At 43.1% G+C, this 19935-nt stretch overlaps 1 protein-coding gene across 2 annotated transcripts; it reads right to left on the reverse strand.

Moving 5' to 3' along the window:
* Positions 1 to 2412: 2412 nt before the first annotated feature.
* On the reverse strand, positions 2413 to 16287 carry LOC147640290 (outer envelope pore protein 24, chloroplastic-like). 2 transcript variants are annotated; one of them, XM_086778871.1, is made up of 3 exons: positions 15965 to 16287; positions 3228 to 3587; positions 2413 to 2759 (listed from the first exon to the last, which is right to left on the reverse strand). In XM_086778871.1, the coding sequence occupies exons 1-3, from the start codon at positions 16163 to 16165 to the stop codon at positions 2682 to 2684; spliced, it is 639 nt and encodes a 212-aa protein (XP_086634997.1). In that variant the 5' UTR covers positions 16166 to 16287; the 3' UTR covers positions 2413 to 2681. The 2 variants fall into 2 exon arrangements, with proteins under 2 accessions (XP_086634997.1, XP_086635003.1); XM_086778877.1 differs by lacking the exon at positions 15965 to 16287 and adding an exon at positions 15522 to 15771.
* Between the last annotated feature and the right edge of the window lie 3648 nt (positions 16288 to 19935).

Raw genomic sequence — 19935 nt, forward strand, 5'->3', positions numbered from 1 at the left:
CAACCTCTTGAAAGCATAGGGTTGCTACAAGGGTAACATACTCATCTACCTACTAAAGCAAGCTTCTTGAAAGCATAAGGTTGCTACAAGGTTAACATACCAAAGTAACCCTTGCATGCTTACCCAACAAGACACACAAAAAGAACCTAGGTAACACAAAGGCCCATAAGACAACTACAAGCTCACAAGGTACCCAAGGATGTGCTAAACAACCAAGGCTATTATGATAGGAAACCCCATCTTAAGGCTACCTAAGTCATCCCAAGGGGAAAATTCTCCTCCAATACCCTTGCCAATGCCCATAAGTTGATAACCATCTCCAAGCTTGACCCAATGCTCACATATAATTTAGCATCCCAAGGACAAGCAAGTAGCCCACTCATGTACGCACTATCACGGATTACTCAACAAGCGAAGTGTTTCTTCAATAAATAGAAGCTTTAGTATTAGAAGCCTAAGATCCTCAAGGTCATTAGCATTTGGCACATGGTACTAAATGATTGTAACATGAAGATTAGAGGAGCGAATTGAATTAGTACTAAATGATTGTAACATGAAGATTAGAGGAGCCTAAGATCCTCAAGGTCATTAGCATTTGGCGCATGGTACTAAATGATTGTAACATGAAGATTAGAGGAGGATGAGGAATAGAATTTGAATTAGTATATAAATGAAGAAAGAGCTATAGGCATACTAGAGTTCCTCAAAAACAATCAAAGAAAAGAGAGTCTACAAATCAACATCCTGGCTCACATAACAACAATGCAGTGTCTATCACAAGGAGAGCCTGAAGGAGAAGGTGTCTGACATATGCTGTCCAAACATGACTTGGTTCGGACTAGTCCAAATTGTCCATAGAGCCTAGAATCGTACCTAGGAGAAGAACGTAGCATAAGGCCAAAGCACAACTGTCAACACTCCAAATATCTAGAACTGTTTTCCAAAAAAGTGTACAAGAAATCTAATGCGCAAGCAAGCTGAAACCTTGTCCAAGAGCAATTTGGAATGTGGACAAGACCAAAGAAGGTGCAACACCGTCTCAATCTATGTACCATAGCAATAGCATAAGGAAGCGCAGATACACCATGAGTGCAGAAGCACACCCACTGGGAGAACTCCAAGCATGAATCTCCAAAGGGACAAGTGTCCTTTCAATGGCAAACCGCTCCTCCAGATCCCTCTTAAACATTTCCTCCACCATAGTAATGGTTTTTATAAGTGCCACATATCATTACATACATGTGTAATCCATGGCAGTGGCTACAGCCTCATATAAATTCTTAGCCGATATAATATCCAAAGGCACCCCCAACACTTTCCAGTCAACCAGGCGGTCATGCATACAAAATTAGGCGCACACACACACGCACACACACACACACACACACACACACACACACACACACATATATATAACAAATATATTGCAAACATATAAAACATGGCTACACAATGCACAGATGTGAAAAACATATAAAACATGCGTGCACATGCACAAATGTATTCTTTCAAACACACGACCCTAGCACTAAAAAGAATACGAACTTACAAGCTCCCTGGATTGTCTACTAATCTCTTTTTCTAAATCTTAAGATCTTGAATCCTCACATCACAAAAACATGATGTCAACAGTTTTACACAGACCAAACCTTTTTCATGGTCTTCCCACGATTGTGCCCTTGCAAGGAAGCAAAAGGATCAGATTACCAAACTGAGTAATTTAGGTTGTTTTACTTGTGAAGACGAGAAAATCTATGAAATTGGGATGTATTTACTCCATACTTGGCATATCAAAAAATTTGAGGTAATGTGAGGGCATTCTTATGACATTTACACCTGCATTCTTGGCCATTAAAAAAATATTTGAGGTAATGTGAGGCATTCCTATGATATCCGCACAGGCATACTTGGCCATATCAACAATATGAGGCATTTTTATGATATCTACACATGCATACTCGAGCTCGAGACGTTTACCATGTCTGTCAGCTTCAAAGCCTATATGAGATTGAGACATTTTAACAAGAGGAAATCACCACTAGAAGTAAGAACAAGCTCACACGATTCAGGGGTAGTATTGCACCATAAAGAGAATTAAAATTTTTGTATAATTTACATGGATATCTGACTCGGCATAGCTTATGAAGAATTATAGGACATGTGGTAAGAGGTAATGAAATCTTCCACGAGTCCAAATGCATATGTTAAAAAGATAGAAGTTTGTTCTTGGAAGAAGAAGAAAAAGTCTACAAGAACCATAAGGATTCTGATCATTTGCCAAAACAAAGGTGTCCCCAAAGAATGTAATTAGCTTATCTAGTAAGAAATCTACCCAATAAGTTGCTCACGTGCAGAGAGAAAGTGAGTGAGATCTAAAATTTATTCAACTTTTGACAGTTCAATGGAAACTTGACCACAATGTAATGGAGAGTCTGATATTCATGTTCTTCAATTTCACAAAAGAATAAAGTCCCGTCAATGGCTTCCAAAAGCTACATAACATTATTGACTAGAATCGAGATTCTGAAAACCTAGCTGTAGCCACTTAGAAGTAACTTATGAATAGGCAGAAGACCTGTTTCAGCTGGGTCAAATGGAAAAAACCCTGTACTACAAAAAAAAACGCATTGATACCTGGGCAGCCTACTACAAAGTGTACCATTGCTCACCTCACTTCACCTTTAGAATTCCAAATTCCAAGTCTTTTCAAAGGACAACTTGGGAGGCTTGTTTTCATTTGCATCGACTGTGCACATTACCTATATCATAAGAGCACAAGTTATCAAGAAGGAAAAATTCAGTGTTCACACACAAGACGACACACTTCTATAGTTCTCTATAGAAAGAGTACTTACATACATATGAATCAACAGAATACGTACCAATCATACATACCATATCAACATTACACATACCTTAACATACATACATATATAATGCACATGCATACACAATATACATACATACACGAATCTATCTATTTATCTATGAAATTATTTTCTTTTAATGATGTATGATATTTTGTTAGGCTCTGGGTTACTAAAGATTTCACTCAAAACTTAGCTAGCAGCATTAAGTCTTTGTGGAAATAGCAAGCTTTGCTGATTGGTTTGCAGAGGTATATATGTATGATATGCATGTATGTATGTACGAATTATGTGTGGATTGCAGGGGTATGTATGTACGTACATAAAGAAAGCATGTACAATAGTAAGCAGGTCGCTCACCTTGAAAAACCCTGTTTCCTTTGACTCTCTTGTCCATTCTAGACCCACCACTTTCTTAGAAGTTTCATAAGAGGCCTTCAGTGTATTCTCTCCAGCCAGCTTTTGAGATGCAGCAAAGCTCCAAGCCTCTGAATGAAAATCATAAGAAGGTTCCAAGGTAACACCCGAGCTGTGTACGTACGAATATTTGAGTGACCCTTTTCCAGAATGAAAGCTGTATTTGCCAGTCAGCTTGTTTGCAGCATCAAAAGACAATGAGCTCTCCAGGACAGTAGCATTGGCCTTCTGAGGATGTATGTATGTCAACTTCAACTGCTTACCATAAAGTTTGGCAGAATTCATGAACTGAAATCTGGCAGCCTGCAAAAATCATTTCAGAGTTTTCAGATGTCCTTTCAGCACAAACTTTAGGCAAATCCTTCTATTAGTGGAGTAACACCAGTACCATTCAGTTCTTGAAGCCCATGAGACATGATTTCAGACAAATGTGCTGGACTTCATCATACGTTTTAAGCATAGTTGTCAAAACTTGGCAGGGTCCAAACCCCATTCACATTTTGCTTTGGAGGAACTGTTGCCAACCCCGTTGAGATGTTTGCATCCCATATTGCCAGCAAAAGGTTTCCAACCCCATTGACAGCAACATTGAAAAACAGCACTTTGCCACATCACATTAAGATTATCAGAGGTAGTTGTCAATGGAAAGATCGTGAGTGCCATCGTAATGTGCTGCACCTTCAACTGAATCTTTATGGTTGCATTGAAACGAGTTTCATATGATACATATGAAACATTTTTTAGCATCTTTTTCAGGGCATAAAAAATTAGGGCCCGATTTGGCCCATTCCAGATGTGTTGCTTCCATACCCCTGTACACGCATTGCATTCACACTCCTCCCCCCTCAGCTCTCTGCACATGCTTCCATACAGCTGCCCTTGCTCACCTCATCCAAATCTGAAGTACAATGCTCATTTTGGGGGTGATTAGTTTCGAAATATTTTTTTAAAGTCACTTTTTTCCTTGTAATTTTCCCTGGTATGGTCTTTTACTACAAATTCAATGTGTTTGCAGAACTTTTGTACCCATTTAAATGTTGGTATGCCCAAAAATTGATTTCAAGTTAAAAAGGCACTTTTTACCCCCCTTATCGTATGAAACGTTTCAGCTGTTTGGGTTACTTTTCCATGAGGAGCACACAAGGAAGAACAGATCTAGGGGTGATGCAAGCATAGGAGACCAAGCCTTCTTCTCTAGGGACAAAGGCCAATCTCATCACAGGGTGACACCAAGAAGCAGAAAGGAAAGTGTCATTACTGTCACAAGCCATGGCACTACATCAAAGAGTGTCAGACTAGCTGAAAGTAGATGAAGACTTTGCAAACTTTGCTACTTCTACCTCCGACGACAAAAAACAGCAACCAGATGAAAAAGCAAACATAGTCCATGAGGAGTGGGCCTTCTAGCCACAGTATCACTATGGGGAGGAATGTTAAGTATTAATAGTGATGAATGTGGGAATAAACAGGTGCCAGGTGGCTGTGTAAAATGGCACCTATTTACTTAGTATTCTGGGTTTAAATAAAGCGGTTCTAGTGTGTGTAAATAACCACTAGTGTGTGGGAACTCGCACATCTAGAGTCTGGGGGGCCATCCCGGGATGGAAGCTGATAAGAGATGCGACTGGAGAAAATCCCTCAAGGCTTTGTCCCTGGCTAGAGACCACGAACTATCAACCTGCCCAAGAAGGGCTCTGCTCTGTACGACAGGGTCAATGAGGTCAAGGCCTCCTTGTTGAGATGGCTGCACAAGTACTCTCCAGGCCACCTTGGCCTTTGCAGGCTTGCCGTCTCCTCCTAACTGAAGGAAGTCCTGGATCATCCGTTGAACGTGGCCAATGCAGGACAATGTGAGTTTTTGGGACCCAATCGTCCTCTCAAGTTTATGCACCATGGTGCTGGAAAATTTAACTCAAAGGCGAAAGATGTTACGTTCTTCATCTTAGGAGATTAACCCAATGTAAATACCCAAATTGAAAAGTAAATGCACAAAAGAAAAAAGGAAGCATCTTGTTTTGTCTACCAAACTTCAAAATCACCTCAGCATCATTTCATGCAATTGTAATCGACAACATGCAACTCCATACTACTCTTTACAGCTGTTGGAAAGCAAATGCACAAAAGAAAAGGAGGACCATCTTGCTTTGTCTAGCAAACTTCAAAATCACCTCGCCATCATATCATGCAGTTGAAATCTACAACATGCAACTCCCTACTACTCTCTACAGCTGTTTGAATGTTCCCATATGGACTTCAAGCATAGCCAGAGCATATGGACTGCTGCAATTTCATTAAAAATTTCAAAAAAATGCAAAATGTCCAAGATATCATCTTCAAACCACAATAATTCCTCAAATGAAAAAAAGGAGGATGACATAAGGCCCCTCACTTATGGCAAAGACATGTGTCATGAACACATAGTTCATGTGCATGTTTCATGACATATAACACTTGTTTGAGATTATTCTCGTGAATTTTTGGACGCATTTCCCATCACCAAACAGTTTTATTATAAGCACACATACTCTGTAATGTTGAGATGTCAAACCATAGTCACAGGGGACGGACCCTTGGAACGGGGGGACGCCGTCCCGGGAACACTGGGGGACGGGGACGGACGGACGTTCCCAGCTGGGCGTCCCTCACAAGGGACGGCGTTCCGGGGACGGATCCAGGAGGGGACGGTTGTGGGGGACGGCTACATGGGAACGCTGCAGGTTACTGTTTGGGCAATGGTCACATTTTTTACCTTTTTTTTGGCCGTTTGGGAGGGGCTTTTCGTGGGCCTTTAGCCTTGGCCCATAGGCCTTGAGCCTTTGAGGCTTTGGGCCTTGGGGCCTCTCTCTTGCCTTCCTCCCTATAAGAAGACACACACACACACACACACACACTCCCTCTCACACTTCAAGCTTTAGCTTCACACACATACACTCTCTCTCTCCCTCAAGCGGCAAGCCTCAAGGGCCAAGGTCTCAAGTTTCAAGCTCACACAAGCAAGCTGTAGCCTCTCAAGACACACACTCTTTCAAGCTTCACGCAGTGCACACACCCCCACCCACCCTCACACTCAAGTTCTCCCTCAACTTTCAAGGCTCAAGCCTCACTACTCTCTCTCTCTCTCTCAAGCTATCAAGTGACAAGGAGGCATCCATCATCCATGGCATCCTCCTCGTGGTAGTGGCTCTTCAAGTTCCAACTTCCCGTAGAAGGACGACGGGATGGACATGGTGGGATGAGGTCAATCACACCCCATCCCCTCATGGAGGTGGTGCACAGCCATGGACATGCAAGCTTTGCCCGTATAGGCGAGTGGGTGGTACTGACAAAGTAATTTTTAAGTGCAGTTCCTACCCCCGTCCCTGTTCCCTACATATGGCTATCCCCCGTCCTGTTCCCGTTACCGTTGTCAGAATATGCAGCACCAAACTTGGGTAGACAAGAGCAAGTAGACTGCAGAAAATAAACAGAACAAGAAACACAGAGAGATAGGTGTGTAAACTCTTCTCTATACACAAGATCCCGGAAAAACTGAATGAGAAAGTGGTGGGGGCTGAGGGGCTATATATACATCCCATAGAGGGCAGTCGGCCAGCAGAAAGAGTACCCACGACTGAAGAAAAAGTCCCACGACTGCATAAATGCAGTCGGCCAGCATACAGATGCCCACGACTGATGAAATCCAGTCGGCCAGCAGCCCAATAGCCCACGACTGATGAACATCCAGTCGGCCAGCACTGGAGTGCTCCTGGCATCATCTGGCAGCCCTCCCACCACTAGGAAAAAAATGGGAAAAACATGGAAAAAATACGGGGAGTGTGAAAAAATGATAAAACACCTCATAAGGGCAGGCACACCCACAACAAAGGCCCTGGTGTATACAAATAGACAGGAGATGACTTCTAACACCCCCTCTCAGCTCCTGGCTGTGAAACCAACCCAAGGGAGCTGGAGTGCCGCCTGAGTGTAGCCTGAGGTAGAGACTTCGTGAAGAGGTCCGCCACATTGTCCTCCGTCGAACAATAAAGGAGCAAGATGTCACCAGCCAAGATCTTCTCTCGTACAAAGTGATACTGTATCTCTATATGCTTGGTCCGGGCATGGAAAACCGGGTTCCGAGCAATAGCTATACAACTCTGGTTATCGCACTGGATGACTGTGGGCTCCCTTTGTGGAAACCCAATCTCGCCTAGCAGCCTCCGCAGCCATACAACCTCACAAGCAGCACCACAAGCAGCCCGATACTCTGCCTCTGTCGAAGAAAGGGCAATAGTTGGCTGCCTCTTGCTGCTCCAAGAAACTGCTCCTGAGCCAAGGGTAAAACTGTATCCTGAAGTAGATCTCCTCGTGTCTGGATCTCCTCCCCAAATCTGAGTCACTCCATCCTTGGAGCTTGACTCCATTCCCTCCTGTGTAAAAGAGTCCCAGATCCTTCGTACTCTGCAGATACCGCAAGATCCGCAATCCTGCGTCCCAATGAGTCTTCAATGGCGTCTGCATAAAAGAGCTCAACAGCCCCACGGAGAAGCTCAAGTCCAATCTGGTGTTCAACAACCAGATCAATGAACCAACCAACTTCCGGTACTGCGAGGCATCAACTGGCTCACAAGGATCTGTAACGGTTAACTTTGTGTTTCGGTCCATCGGCGAAGTAATAGGCTTGCAGTTCTCCATCCCAAAGGCCTCAAGCAACTCATGAACATACCGCTGCTGAGAGACGAAAAACCCCCTCTGGGTCTGCCAGATCTCCAATCCCAAGAAGAAGTGGAGTAAGCCTAAGTTGGTCATCTCAAACTCCTTTGACAAGGTAGCCTTTATCACTCCAATGTGCTCCACATGACCGCCGGTGAGAATGAGATCATCCACATAAAGGATGATGAGTGTGACCATGCCGCGTTCCCGAAAGAGATACAGGTTCGGATCTGCAACCGATCTTTGAAATCCAGTCCGAATAAAGAAGGAATCAATCTTCTGATTCCAAGCCCTGGGAGCCTGCTTAAGACGATACAAGGCCTTACGTAACCTGTAAACCATCCCTTCCGATCCTGGAACAATAAAGCCGAGAGGCTACTCAACATACACCTCCTCCTGCAAGTCACCGTTAAGGAACGCAAATTTTACATCCATCTGATACACGGGCCACCTCTGAGAAGAAGCAAGGGCAAGAACGGTCCGAATCGTGGTCATCCGCGCTGTCAGTGCAAAGGTATCCTTGTAGTCGATGCCTGGCCACTGAGCATAACCTTTAGCCACAAGCCTGGCTTTGTGTTTGTCCACCGACCCATCAGACGCGTATTTGGTCTTAAAGACCCATTTGACACCAATGACTGACCGCTTCGACGGCCTCGGTACCAACTCCCAAGTGTTGTTCTTCTCGATGGCATCTAGTTCCACCTGCATGGCTTTCCTCCAAGTATCCTGTGAAAGGGCTTCCTTTACGGAAGTGGGCTCTTTGTCCCGCATGATACGAGACATCAAAGCATAGTTCACCTGAAGAAGCTCCGCCGTGTTGCTTTTATCTCGGACTCGATGTGATCTTCGAGGGCCGTCCTCTGTGGTCCATTCGGAGGGTAGCTCCGTGACACCTGACTCCCGAGGGGTGTCTAACAACCACCCAGGTACTCGAACAGATCGTGGAGCCTCCTGTGATCGCGGGGGCTCAACTCCAGCTGCGGGCTCAACCTCCTGTGATGACTGAGGTGGATCAACTGGAGTGATAGACTGGGAATCATCATCAGACTCCTCTGGATCTCCAAGAAGTGGCGGCTCCTCGACAGTGGATGCTGGAACATGCTCGTCAAAGACCACATCCCGGCTGACAACAATCTCATTCCTCTCTGGATCATACAACCTGTATCCCTTGGAAAGAGAGTTATACCCCACAAATACCAGCTTGCGAGACTTGGAGTCAAGCTTCCCCCTCTGCTTCTTCGGAATATGTACATACGCGTCACTCCCAAAGACACGGAAGTGCGAGACATCGGGTTTCCTGCCAAAATATGCCTCAAATGGAGTCATATGGGGTACAGAAGTCGTCGGAGAGCGGTTAATGGTATGGACAGCCGTTGCCACAGCCTCACCCCAAAGTGGCGAGGAAGATCACGATGCTCCAGCATGGTCCTCGCCATCTCCACCACGGTCCTGTTCTTACGTTCAACAACTCCATTCTCCGAAGGCGATCTGGTATTGGCCAATTCCCTTTTTATGCCATGGTCTGCACAAAACCTGAAAAATATAGTCGAGGAGAATTCACCTCCTTTGTCAGCCCTGAGAGTCTTGACCTGAAAACCAGACTCTTTCTCCACCATCACGTGCCAATCCTTGAACCGAGCAAAAGCTTGGTCCTTCTGGGAAAGAAAGTAGACCCACGTGAATCTCGTACAATCATCAAGCAGCATGAAGTAGAGAGATCCTCCCAAGGATGGTATCTGCTGTGGTCCACACAAGTCAGTGTGAATCAACTCCAATGGTTTCGAAGCCCACCTAGAAGCCTGCTTCGGAAAGGATTCCCTGTGCTGCTTACCACGTATGCAAGAACTGCAGCATCCTTGCCTACTACCAACATCTGGCAAGCCAACCACCATCTGGTCCCAGAAGGCGCGCCTCAAAGCATCCACATTTAAGTGGCCAAAACAAAAGTGCCACAAATCTCCGACCTGAGAGCCTGTCAATGAGGAGAGTGCAGAGAGCTTGTAGATGCCATTCTCCACACCGCCTTCCCAAACAACTTTGCCTGTCTCACGGTCCCTTAGAGCAACTGAATGCTCCTCAAATTCCACCCGAAAGCCAGTCTTGCATACCTCATGCACTGACAGAAGATGAAAACCCAGAGCAGGGACATAAAGAACACGGGAAGCATGCTTGCCCCCCTTGCCGTCGGGAATAATCTCCGGCCCTCACTATGTATCGGAATAGTGGAGTTATCGCCAATAAAGATACGACCTGACTGCCGTTTCAGATCCAGAAAGAAGTCACGGGATGAAGTCATGTGCCTGGAAGCACCACTGTCAAGAATCCATTCCCGGGTATCCTTCGCGCGGCGGTGAAGCCAACTGCCTCCTCGCTCGAAGATGATGAAGCATCGGAGTCCACCATCTCTAAGTGCACAAATGCCGGAGTCTTCGCAGCTGAGGCTGAGGAATCAGCACTCTTCCCTGTCCGCTTAGGGCACTTCCTCCAGTAGTGGCCTTTCTCGCCACAATCATTACAAGATCTTTCGGCCTTTAGCTTCTCTCGTTCTGGATCAGGCTTCTTCTCAGAAGACTTCTCCGGTGAAGCCTTCCCTTTGCCCTTGTTGGTATTACGACCTTTCGACCGTTGGCCAGTTAAGGCCTCCGAACCTCCGCCGTGAGGAGGGTTCGTGAAACGTTCCTCCTGGTTCAAGACCATTGGCACAAGCTTCTCCCAAGTAATGGTGCTGAGCCTGCCACTCGTGATCAACGAGGAATAGAAAGCAGAATACTGACCAGACAAGTGGGAAAGTAAAGTGATGGCCATATCTTCAGATGATATGTCTTTCCCAGCTTGTAGGACTTCCTGCTGAAGGGCCTACAGCTTGTTAATGTGTTCCCGCATCGTCGAAGACTTTGCAGGGTTCATAACCCGCATCTGCACTTCCAAGGAGATCCGTTTCATGGGTGACACCCTGTTATACAAAGAAGCCAAGTGCTCCCATATGCCTCTCGCCAGCGTCATGTGCTTCACATGATTGATCACTTGTGGTGTGCAATTGAGGAAAATAAACGACCGGACCCTGGCGTTGACACGATCCCACATGTGTGCCTGTGCCTCTCGGTCCTTCCTCGTCGATAATAACTCCCCTTCCTCAGCTTCCGGCCGTGGCACCCCGATGATAATAAAATCAGCAAGGTCATATGACTCCAGAACCGACTCCATCATGACCTTCCAGATGCCGTAATTGGACCCGTCCAACTGACGATCCACTGGGAACGTAGGGAGAGTCGGAATCTTCACGTGCTTCTCAGCCATCTCTAGTAAATCTGCCATTGCGGAGAGTAACCTGAAAGGGTGGGTGGGTGGGGAAAAAAAATCTGAAAATCTGCAAGTGGCTGTCGGAAAAAAAATCTGAAAATCTGCAAGTGGCTGTCTAGCACCTTGGCCTGCCTTCCTCTTGCACCTTCTCTTCCCGTTCAGCCCGAAACAGTCCACCAATCAGCCGCCTAACGCTCCCCCTCTTGCTCAGAAAAACGCCCAAGATCTGTCTAGAGCCTAGGGCTCTGATACCATGTCAGAATATGCAGCGGAAATGATAACCAAACTTGGGTAGACAAGAGCAAGTAGACTGCAGAAAATAAACAGCACAAGAAACACAGAGAGATAGGTGTGTAAACTCTTCTCTATACACAAGATCCCGGAAAAACTGAATGAGAAAGTGGTGGGGACTGAGGGGCTATATATACATCCCATAGAGGGCAGTCGGCCAGCAGAAAGAGTGCCCACGGCTGAAGAAAAAGTCCCACGACTGCATAAATGCAGTCGGCCAGCATACAGATGCCCACGACTGATGAAATCCAGTCGGCCAGCAGCCCAGTAGCCCACGACTGATGAACATCCAGTCGGCCAGCACTGGAGTGCTCCTGGCATCATCTGGCAGCCCTCCCACCACTAGGAAAAAAATGAGAAAAACAGGGAAAAAATACGGGGAGTGTGGAAAGATGATAAAACACCTCATAAAGGTGGGCACACCCAAGAGACTAGTTTAGAGATAGGAAGAGGTCGTAGTAATTGGCGAAGACAGCATAATAATACACGAGACTGTTTTTACTGTGGTAAGCCTAGACATGTGCAGATAGATTGCTATAAGAAGCAGAATGACATGCGAACTAGAAAAGTGCTGTAAAATAACTATGCATCCTCTAGCAGAAATAATGAGAATAATGAGAGCTTGTTTGTTATGCAACATGTAGTTAATGCTGTGTCTAGAAATGAGATAGCAACATGTAAGGATGATCTATGGTATGTTGATTCAGGTGCTTCGAACCACATGATAAGTCATGGTGAATGGTTCAAGGAAATGAAGAGTCTTGAAAGACCAGGTTATGTTGAAAAAAGGGATGACACTGCTCATCCAACTGCCCATGTTGGAGATGTGTCATTGTCTATGCAGGATGGTAAGGTGAAGTACCTTACAGATGTACTTCATGTTCCGAACATTATAAAGAATCTAGTTTCTGTTGGCCATATGATTGAACAAGGTTTGCAAGTTCGGTTAAACCCTGATGTGGTTGTTATGTAGAAGACTTTAAAGATAAGTGCAAGTTAGTTGCAAAAGGCAACAGAGTGGACAAAATGTTTACATTGAATGTAAATATGCCTGAAGTGAGTGCTGCAATGTTTGCAAATGATTCAAAAGTTGTTACAGATACAGACATTTGATATAAAAGAATTAGGCATATAAATGTACAAAGAATGAAGTCTATGCACATTACAGAAATTGTAACAGGACTGCCTAAGTTTAAAGTTGAAGGTATACAGAAAGTCTGTGAAGCATGTCAATTTGGAAAGCAAACAAAGCATGTATTTCCACATGACATAAAAATGTGAGTAAGAATGTACTAGGTGTTGTGCATTCAAATATATGGGATCCTGCGAAGACTATGTCTATAGGTGATTGCAGATACTATGTAAAGAAGGCTTTGGAAGCCATGAATACAAAGTTACGAAAATCTGAAAGAGTCAAAAACCCTGTGCAGAGGTTGACTTACAATGGTTATGTGGCACATCACTATGCTTATATGGCAAAAGTTGTGCAGGTTGCAGAGCCCACATGTTTTAATGAGGCTATTGGAAATGTGTATTGGGAGAAAGCTATGGATGAATTGTATGAAAATGAGACTTGAGATTTGGTGCCATTGCCTGAAGGCAAGAATGATGGTAGGTATATAAGATGACACATAACAATGATGGTAGCATAAGCAAGTATAAGACTAGATTGGTAGCCAAAGGATATGCGCAAACACATGAAATTGATTATGAGCAGACGTTTGCTCCGGTTACCAAGATAAAAACTGTGAGAGCTATGATTGCGGTGGCTGCAACTAAAGGCTGGTTTTTACATCAAATGGATGTAAAAAATACGTTCTTGCATGGTGACTTGCAAGAAGAAGTGTATATGGATCAGCCGCTTGGTTTTGAAAGATATAGACTATCCAGAGTATGTATATAAGCTTCGTAAGGCCTTGTATGGGTTGAAGCAAACTCCACAAGCATGGCATGACAAGATTGATGAGTATCTTGTCGCTATTAGTTTTCATATGGTAGATGCAGATCAATCTTTGTATGTACGCAAGAGTGTTAAGGGTATTGTGATCATCACATGTTTGGGAGATTTGTGCTACTTTTTGGACATTGAGATCATTGGCACACCTGACGATATTTGGTTATCACAGAGACAGTATGTATCGAATATGTTATCCAAGTATGGGATGGTTGGTTGTAAGCCAATCTCGGTACCATTGGATTAAAATAGCAAGTTTAGTGCGAATGTAGGTTATGTGTTGGAGGATCCCACTATGTACAAAAAGATGGTAGGAAGTTTGATCTATGTCACGATCAGCAGGCCAGATTTGAGTTACGCTGTTAGCTTAGAGAGCCAGTTTATGCAGGTTCCGCGTAAACCACATCTTAATAGTGTGCGACAAACAATTCGGTATTTGAGGACCTCTGTTGATTATATATTGTTTTATGCAGCAAGTGTACCATTGGAGCTATATAGATACACAGATGCAAATTGGACAGATAATATCTCAAACAAGAGATCTACCAGTGGATTTATGTTTTCATTGGGAAGTGTTATTGTGACATGGAGCGACAAAAAACAGTCCACAGTTGCCTTGTCGAGTAAAGAGGCAAAGTATAGAGGAGCTGCGGTTGCAGCGTGTGAGGTAGCTTGGTTACGTAAGCTACTTGTTGATTTAGGATTGTATGTGGACAGAAAGGTTATCATATATTGTGACAATCTTAGCAGTATACAATTGGCCAGGAATCAGTTTTCCATGCACGGACGAAATACATTCAAATACATTACCACTTCATGAGAGAGAGAGTCTTGACAGGCGACATCGATTGGCCTACGTCAGCACACACGATCACGTCGCTGACATCTCCACAAAAGCCTTGGAAGCGGAGAAGCTCTGCAGATTTTGAGATATGCTTGGAGTTTACGATGTGGAATTGAGCTTGAGAGAGAGTATTGAGATGTCAAGCTCAACATGAGTTGACACTCACGAGATGCCTGCATGACCGTTCGACATTTACTTCACTGGCGGGTTTGGTAACTGGCACCAACATATCTTCGCCAAAGATTTTACAACTGGACTACACCGACTAGTCCACACCTACCCACTCCACTTAGCGTGTTCACATTATGGACCCCTTGTATATACTCTAGTATGTGTGTTCGTCAATTTATCTTCTTTGTGGACCTCTTTTGTTGTGTAAAGAAGAAGAAGAATTTTCAACCTCTCACCTTATGTGTTCCCTTCTAGGATTTGTGTTAGTGTGTGTATGCTTGCAAGAACTCAAGCTCTCTTCTCCCTTGCATCTTTTCATGTAATACACCTATAACACCTACAAGCGTGGACGACCAGATCTGCTTGGTTTTGGCCAATGTTTTAGGTGGCTAGGACAACAAAATGTGGCTGCCAGGTGTGGATTGGCTGGGCTGGTCACCAGACATTATTGGGCAGTCCTAGATGAAGTTTGAACCCACATGTGGGCAAATTGGGTAAAGCATTGGACATGGATCTGGCTGACCAGCCCACATAGAACCACCCTATAAAAGCATATAAACAGCTGATTATCTCATACCTTCTTAAGCTTACCAACCTGAGGTGCAAGGGCAACAGGCGATTGTCATAAGCTGGAACGTCCAGCACATCTAACAGCAGCATTAAGCTGAGATCAACAGATTTATTTTGGGTTTAAATTGGTATTTGAACATTCAGTTGTAACATTCTTGTACATGAAATACACAGGAGCATTCGGGTCCATTCTGTGAAAAAGCTTGCATTGGGATTCCGTTGCTTTCTTCTCTATCTCATAACTCTTGCACATAAGCACAAGTAGTCCACAGTTGGTATCAAAGCCTAGAAGCCTGCAAGATTTTCCATTATAGCACCCGTGTGTGTTGCTTGCCTACTTAGTGTAGCGCCCTTAGAATCAGGAATACACAAGGTCGAGTTTGTGAAAAGTATTTTTAAGGTTCCTTAGTGATCTCACCAGTTCATGGACGCCGAGCAAGAAGCAGATTTGTTCCAGCACTTGGAGGCTCTTGACGTGTAGAGGATAGTATCGATTCACAGAAGGCTGCTTTCTCTTATATTTTGCAGCCCAGGAACATATTTCTAAATGATCCCCTATGGCAAGCCAGCCAGTCATCACCAGAAGCACATGGGCAAGGGTTGTGACCGCTCTCCTCTCGCATAACTCTTGCACATAAGCACAAGTAGTCTGCCTACCCACTTGGTCCAATGTTGTCTGTAAGTTTTCTCTCTCTCTCTCTCTCTCTCTCTCTCTCTCTCTCTGTGCACGTTCACACACAATGTACCTGTTTGGGGAGATCGTAGTCCATGATATCCAATGTTGTCTGTAAGTTCTCTCTCTCTCTCTCTCTCTCTCTCTCTCTCTCTCTCTCTCTCTGTGCACGTTCACACACAATGTACCTGTTTGGGGAGATCGTAGTCCATGATGAAGAGCCCCGGCTTCTCGACGCCAAGAGAGACGCCGGCGAAGCTGAGGCCATCTTCGAGGGTGCGATCTGTGCAAGAGGCCTTGAGCTTCAAATCTCCCACGCCCACGGCCAGGGTAGCAGACGCAGCCTGCGAAGAGGGCTCATACCTAGCTTTAAGGGAAGCCTTTGTCATAGGAATGAGGGAGGTAACGGTCGTACTAGAGAGAGAGAAACAGGGCGAAAGGGTAACGCCGATGCCCTTTCACCGTGACGAAATGCAGAACGAAGAATTTGTCTGTAGCCAGAGCTCACGGGTGCCCACAGATTGCCAAATTAGTTTCAGACCTGGGCTCCGGACACAAGGTGGTAACTATAGGCGTACCTTATAGTTTTCTTCTTCTTTTTTTGGTTTTTCAATGTTGGTTCCTAAGGTTCAAATCAAGAAAAATGCTCCAAAATCTACTTATCTGAAAAAGGGAGTTTCTGTGACCCCAAAAATTTCTTTTTTAATGTCCTATTAGGTTATCAAACCAGTGTTAATGATACTAAGAATAAGGGATGATGAGCTAAGAAAGTACTAGTCATCGATAAGAAAGTTCTTGAAACCCCGGTGTTGTGGTTGATGATGTTTTAGGTGGGTGTTTCGAGCTCTTTAGGCCTGATTGCAACTCTACCAACTTTGTCTTCTATGGAAATTTTCATCCAAAGTTCTTGAAACCCCATTGTTGTGGGGTTGATGATGGTTTTTAGGTGGGTGTTTCGAGCTCTTTAGGCCTTATTGCAACTATACCAACTTTGTCTTCTATGGAAATTTCCATCCAAATAGTGAGATGGACATAGTTTTGCACATTAGTTCCACCCACTACCCTCCTTGTTTGCAAAAAGCAGTCTTGATGCCCTAATTTATAAAAAATCTAGTGCTAAAATTTACAATTTGCACAATTATTGCCATCTTGTTGAGCTCTCATCATTTGACATATGAGACAAAAGGTTTACTCCATGTTGAAAACCCCCCTTCCCAATAAGTCATGCAACCCTAGATGCATATCCACAGCATCTTCCTCAAGAAGAAACTTATAGGAAAAGATGGCTTTCATATGGTTAATCAAGCTACTTGAGAGTTTTTTTGGATATATTAAAATATAAAGATGAGTTATACTTTAGATTGGTATTTTTTAAGAGAAATGGATGTTGAGATGGATTATTTGGTGTGTTAGGAGTAGATGCCAATTGATTAATTAACACCAAAAGAGTCTTCTCTTTCTTTCTCAAATCACACTTTGCTTGAGTATGACTCAAAAAGGACTCGATTCTCCTTTAGGTTGACACTTTCACCAACCAGATGGTGTGAGAGTCATAGTCAATCTTTGGGTTATGCTAATGCCTCCATGATATCACCAAAGTGATGTCTACCCCTTAAAAATTAGAGCTACTAGAAAGTCTTATTTTTCTTATAATGGTTTGATTATTAAACCTTAAGCTTTCACCTTCTGTGTGCAATAATATTTGGTACTCTTAATACTTTATAACTAGAAGGTGTAGAACTTAGATTTAAAACCCTTATGGTTTTGAGAATATATTTTCGGCCCTCTTTAAAGTATTATTCCACCCTCTTAAATGATTTGGGGACACCTAGATTTTTTTGCATCATACTAAATTATATTAATATTATGTGGGTGATGCCATTATAAATATTAATACGTTTGGTGCACATTGGTGTACGCTTGGGGTCTCCATTGTTTGTTACAGTTGGTTTGTACTTACACGTGATGAACATGTATAAGGTGATGGTTTGAGTTCCTATGAAAATATGTTGAATTTACCAAATTATTTGTTGGATATTTTATAGGTGAGAAGGACTTGCAAGATTGATGCGGAGAGACTATGGTACTTTAACCATTGGTTATTGGCCAAAGGGCAAAGAAGGGTGGAAAACCACCTCTATACATTTAAAATGACCTTCTTTCCCAAAATCACTTTCCGCTTCTCTTACCCTCTTTAAAATCAAAAGTTATGGATGTGATTTGCAAGATTTGATGATTACTAAACCACTCAACAAGCCTCAGAATGATATACTTTAACTCCATCATGAAACCACTTTAACTCCATCATGAAACCAATGGTGCACAATGGCTTTAAAAAAACATCCCTCCCTACTTAGAAATTTGTGAGTTTAATAGAAAATAGGAAAATCTTAAGCAAGAATTGGCCAAATTAGACCTAAAAGTCTCCAAAACCCTTATTTTAAGGTTTTTTGGTGGTCAAATGGAGTGATGGAAATTATTGGGAAGCATGCACATGTTTTAAAATATTTTCTTAAAATTTTAGAGGTATTTTTTGGCATATTTTTCTCAAAAACCTAAAATTATCCCAAAAATCTAAAAGAATCTTGAAAAAAAATTCTTTAGCTTTTGGGAGCGAAATCTTAGTTTTCAAGTAGTGAGCAAAGTGAAAAATTTATTTTGACCACATTTTGGCCCACACTCAAGACTCTTGAACTTGCACGATCATTTAAAAATTTGTGTGAAGCAAGACTCGAGTTCGACCTTCATACAAAGTGTTTGCTCAATTTCAACACAAATTTAGGCCATTTCGATAGTATTGAGATAAGTCAAATTTGTGTTTTTCATTTACTTATTTGATAAAAATATTCATAGCACCTTTATTTAAATATATATTTGCACCACGTGGCTGATTTACCTTCACCAATCACAATGCAAGAAAAAATTGTTGCGCTTTAAAGGCAAATGGCAACCACATGTGATCATAGGTGCAAGTTAGAATGTCGTATCAAACATTCTTAATGCGAACTTTTTTTTCCATTTCTGATGAAGAGGAAAGTGATCACGTTCGACAACACACCGTTGACACTACGTTACGTGCCTAGAGTTCTTGAAAAGATTCACGAATTAGCCAAAAGGCATTCACTTTTCAGAATTATGACGGGAAGAAAGATGCTCATGGGCTTATTACATAGCTCGGTCAATTAGATGATTATTTTTTAGGCAAATATATATATATATATTGGAAAAAAGACAAGATTAAGTGTGCTTGCAATCATTTGATTAAAAGTGTTGCTTTATGGCAGACAGTGATTAAGTAGGGCAAGCATCGACCTAGTGCATGGAAAGAATTTCAAAAACTTTTGAAGTTTTTTTTTCTTCCTTCAATATAAGGCTAAAGCTCATCAATGATGGGATTCTCTAAGCCAAATGGAGAAAGTAAATGTGCATCAAAAAATCTGTTCGGCATCAGAGCCTCGCGTGCATGTGTGTATGAGTCATCTTATGTGTGTGTATAACCTTATTCATGTGTATGTGTGTGTGAACACCTGAGATGTGAACACCCCCTTATATCTGGATAAGATAAGTGTGAACACCTGAGATGTGAACACCCGCTTATATCTGGATAAGATAAGTGTGACATGTGTCATGTGTGTGTTTGTTAGTATGATTTGTTTAGGTCAAAAGATAAGGTTGTAAACCTATAAAAAGTGCATTATACTTAATGATCTTTCATATCAATCTAATCAATAATCATTGAGTCGTGAAATTACTTGTTTCTCTCTCTTTCCATTGTCAACTCTCTTTTTCTCTCTATAGTTCACCTTTTTCTCTCTTTCTTTGTCTCACCACCATGGAGTTTCACCCACCATAGCCATGCTTTGTCCAAAACCCTAACCTAGGCCTTGTACCTTCAAATGGTATATTAGAGCCAAGTTGGAGTGTACACCCACAAGAAGAGCTATCGCTCCTACTCATCATGAATCTAATGGCTTCCTAGCCTTCATCGTACAGCTTAGATCATCGTCTCATTGGCAGCTTCTTGCCATGTCTGTTATTACCTAGCATGCCACATTCCACTAACCACATCATTTAAATACATTAAGGTTCTAATAACCTTAAGTCATACATGTCAGTAGTGAGCGCCGCTTCTTGTTGCCTTCTCCCATGCCCAAACCCT

The sequence above is a fragment of the Cibotium barometz genome, chromosome 3, assembly GCF_041138505.1.
Source record: "Cibotium barometz isolate CiBa-2024 chromosome 3, ASM4113850v1, whole genome shotgun sequence".
In the NCBI taxonomy this organism is placed as follows: Eukaryota; Viridiplantae; Streptophyta; class Polypodiopsida; order Cyatheales; family Cibotiaceae; genus Cibotium; species Cibotium barometz.

Coding starts and splice junctions, on each gene's coding strand:
- LOC147640290 (XM_086778871.1), bottom strand. CDS start 16,165: ATGACAAAGGCTTCCCTTAAAGCTAGGTATGAGCCCTCTTCGCAGGCT. Junction 3,588..15,964: donor ACTACGATCTCCCCAAACAG/GTACATTGTGTG, acceptor TGATTTTTGCAG/GCTGCCAGATTTCAGTTCAT. Junction 2,760..3,227: donor AGGAAACAGGGTTTTTCAAG/GTGAGCGACCTG, acceptor CTTATGATATAG/GTAATGTGCACAGTCGATGC.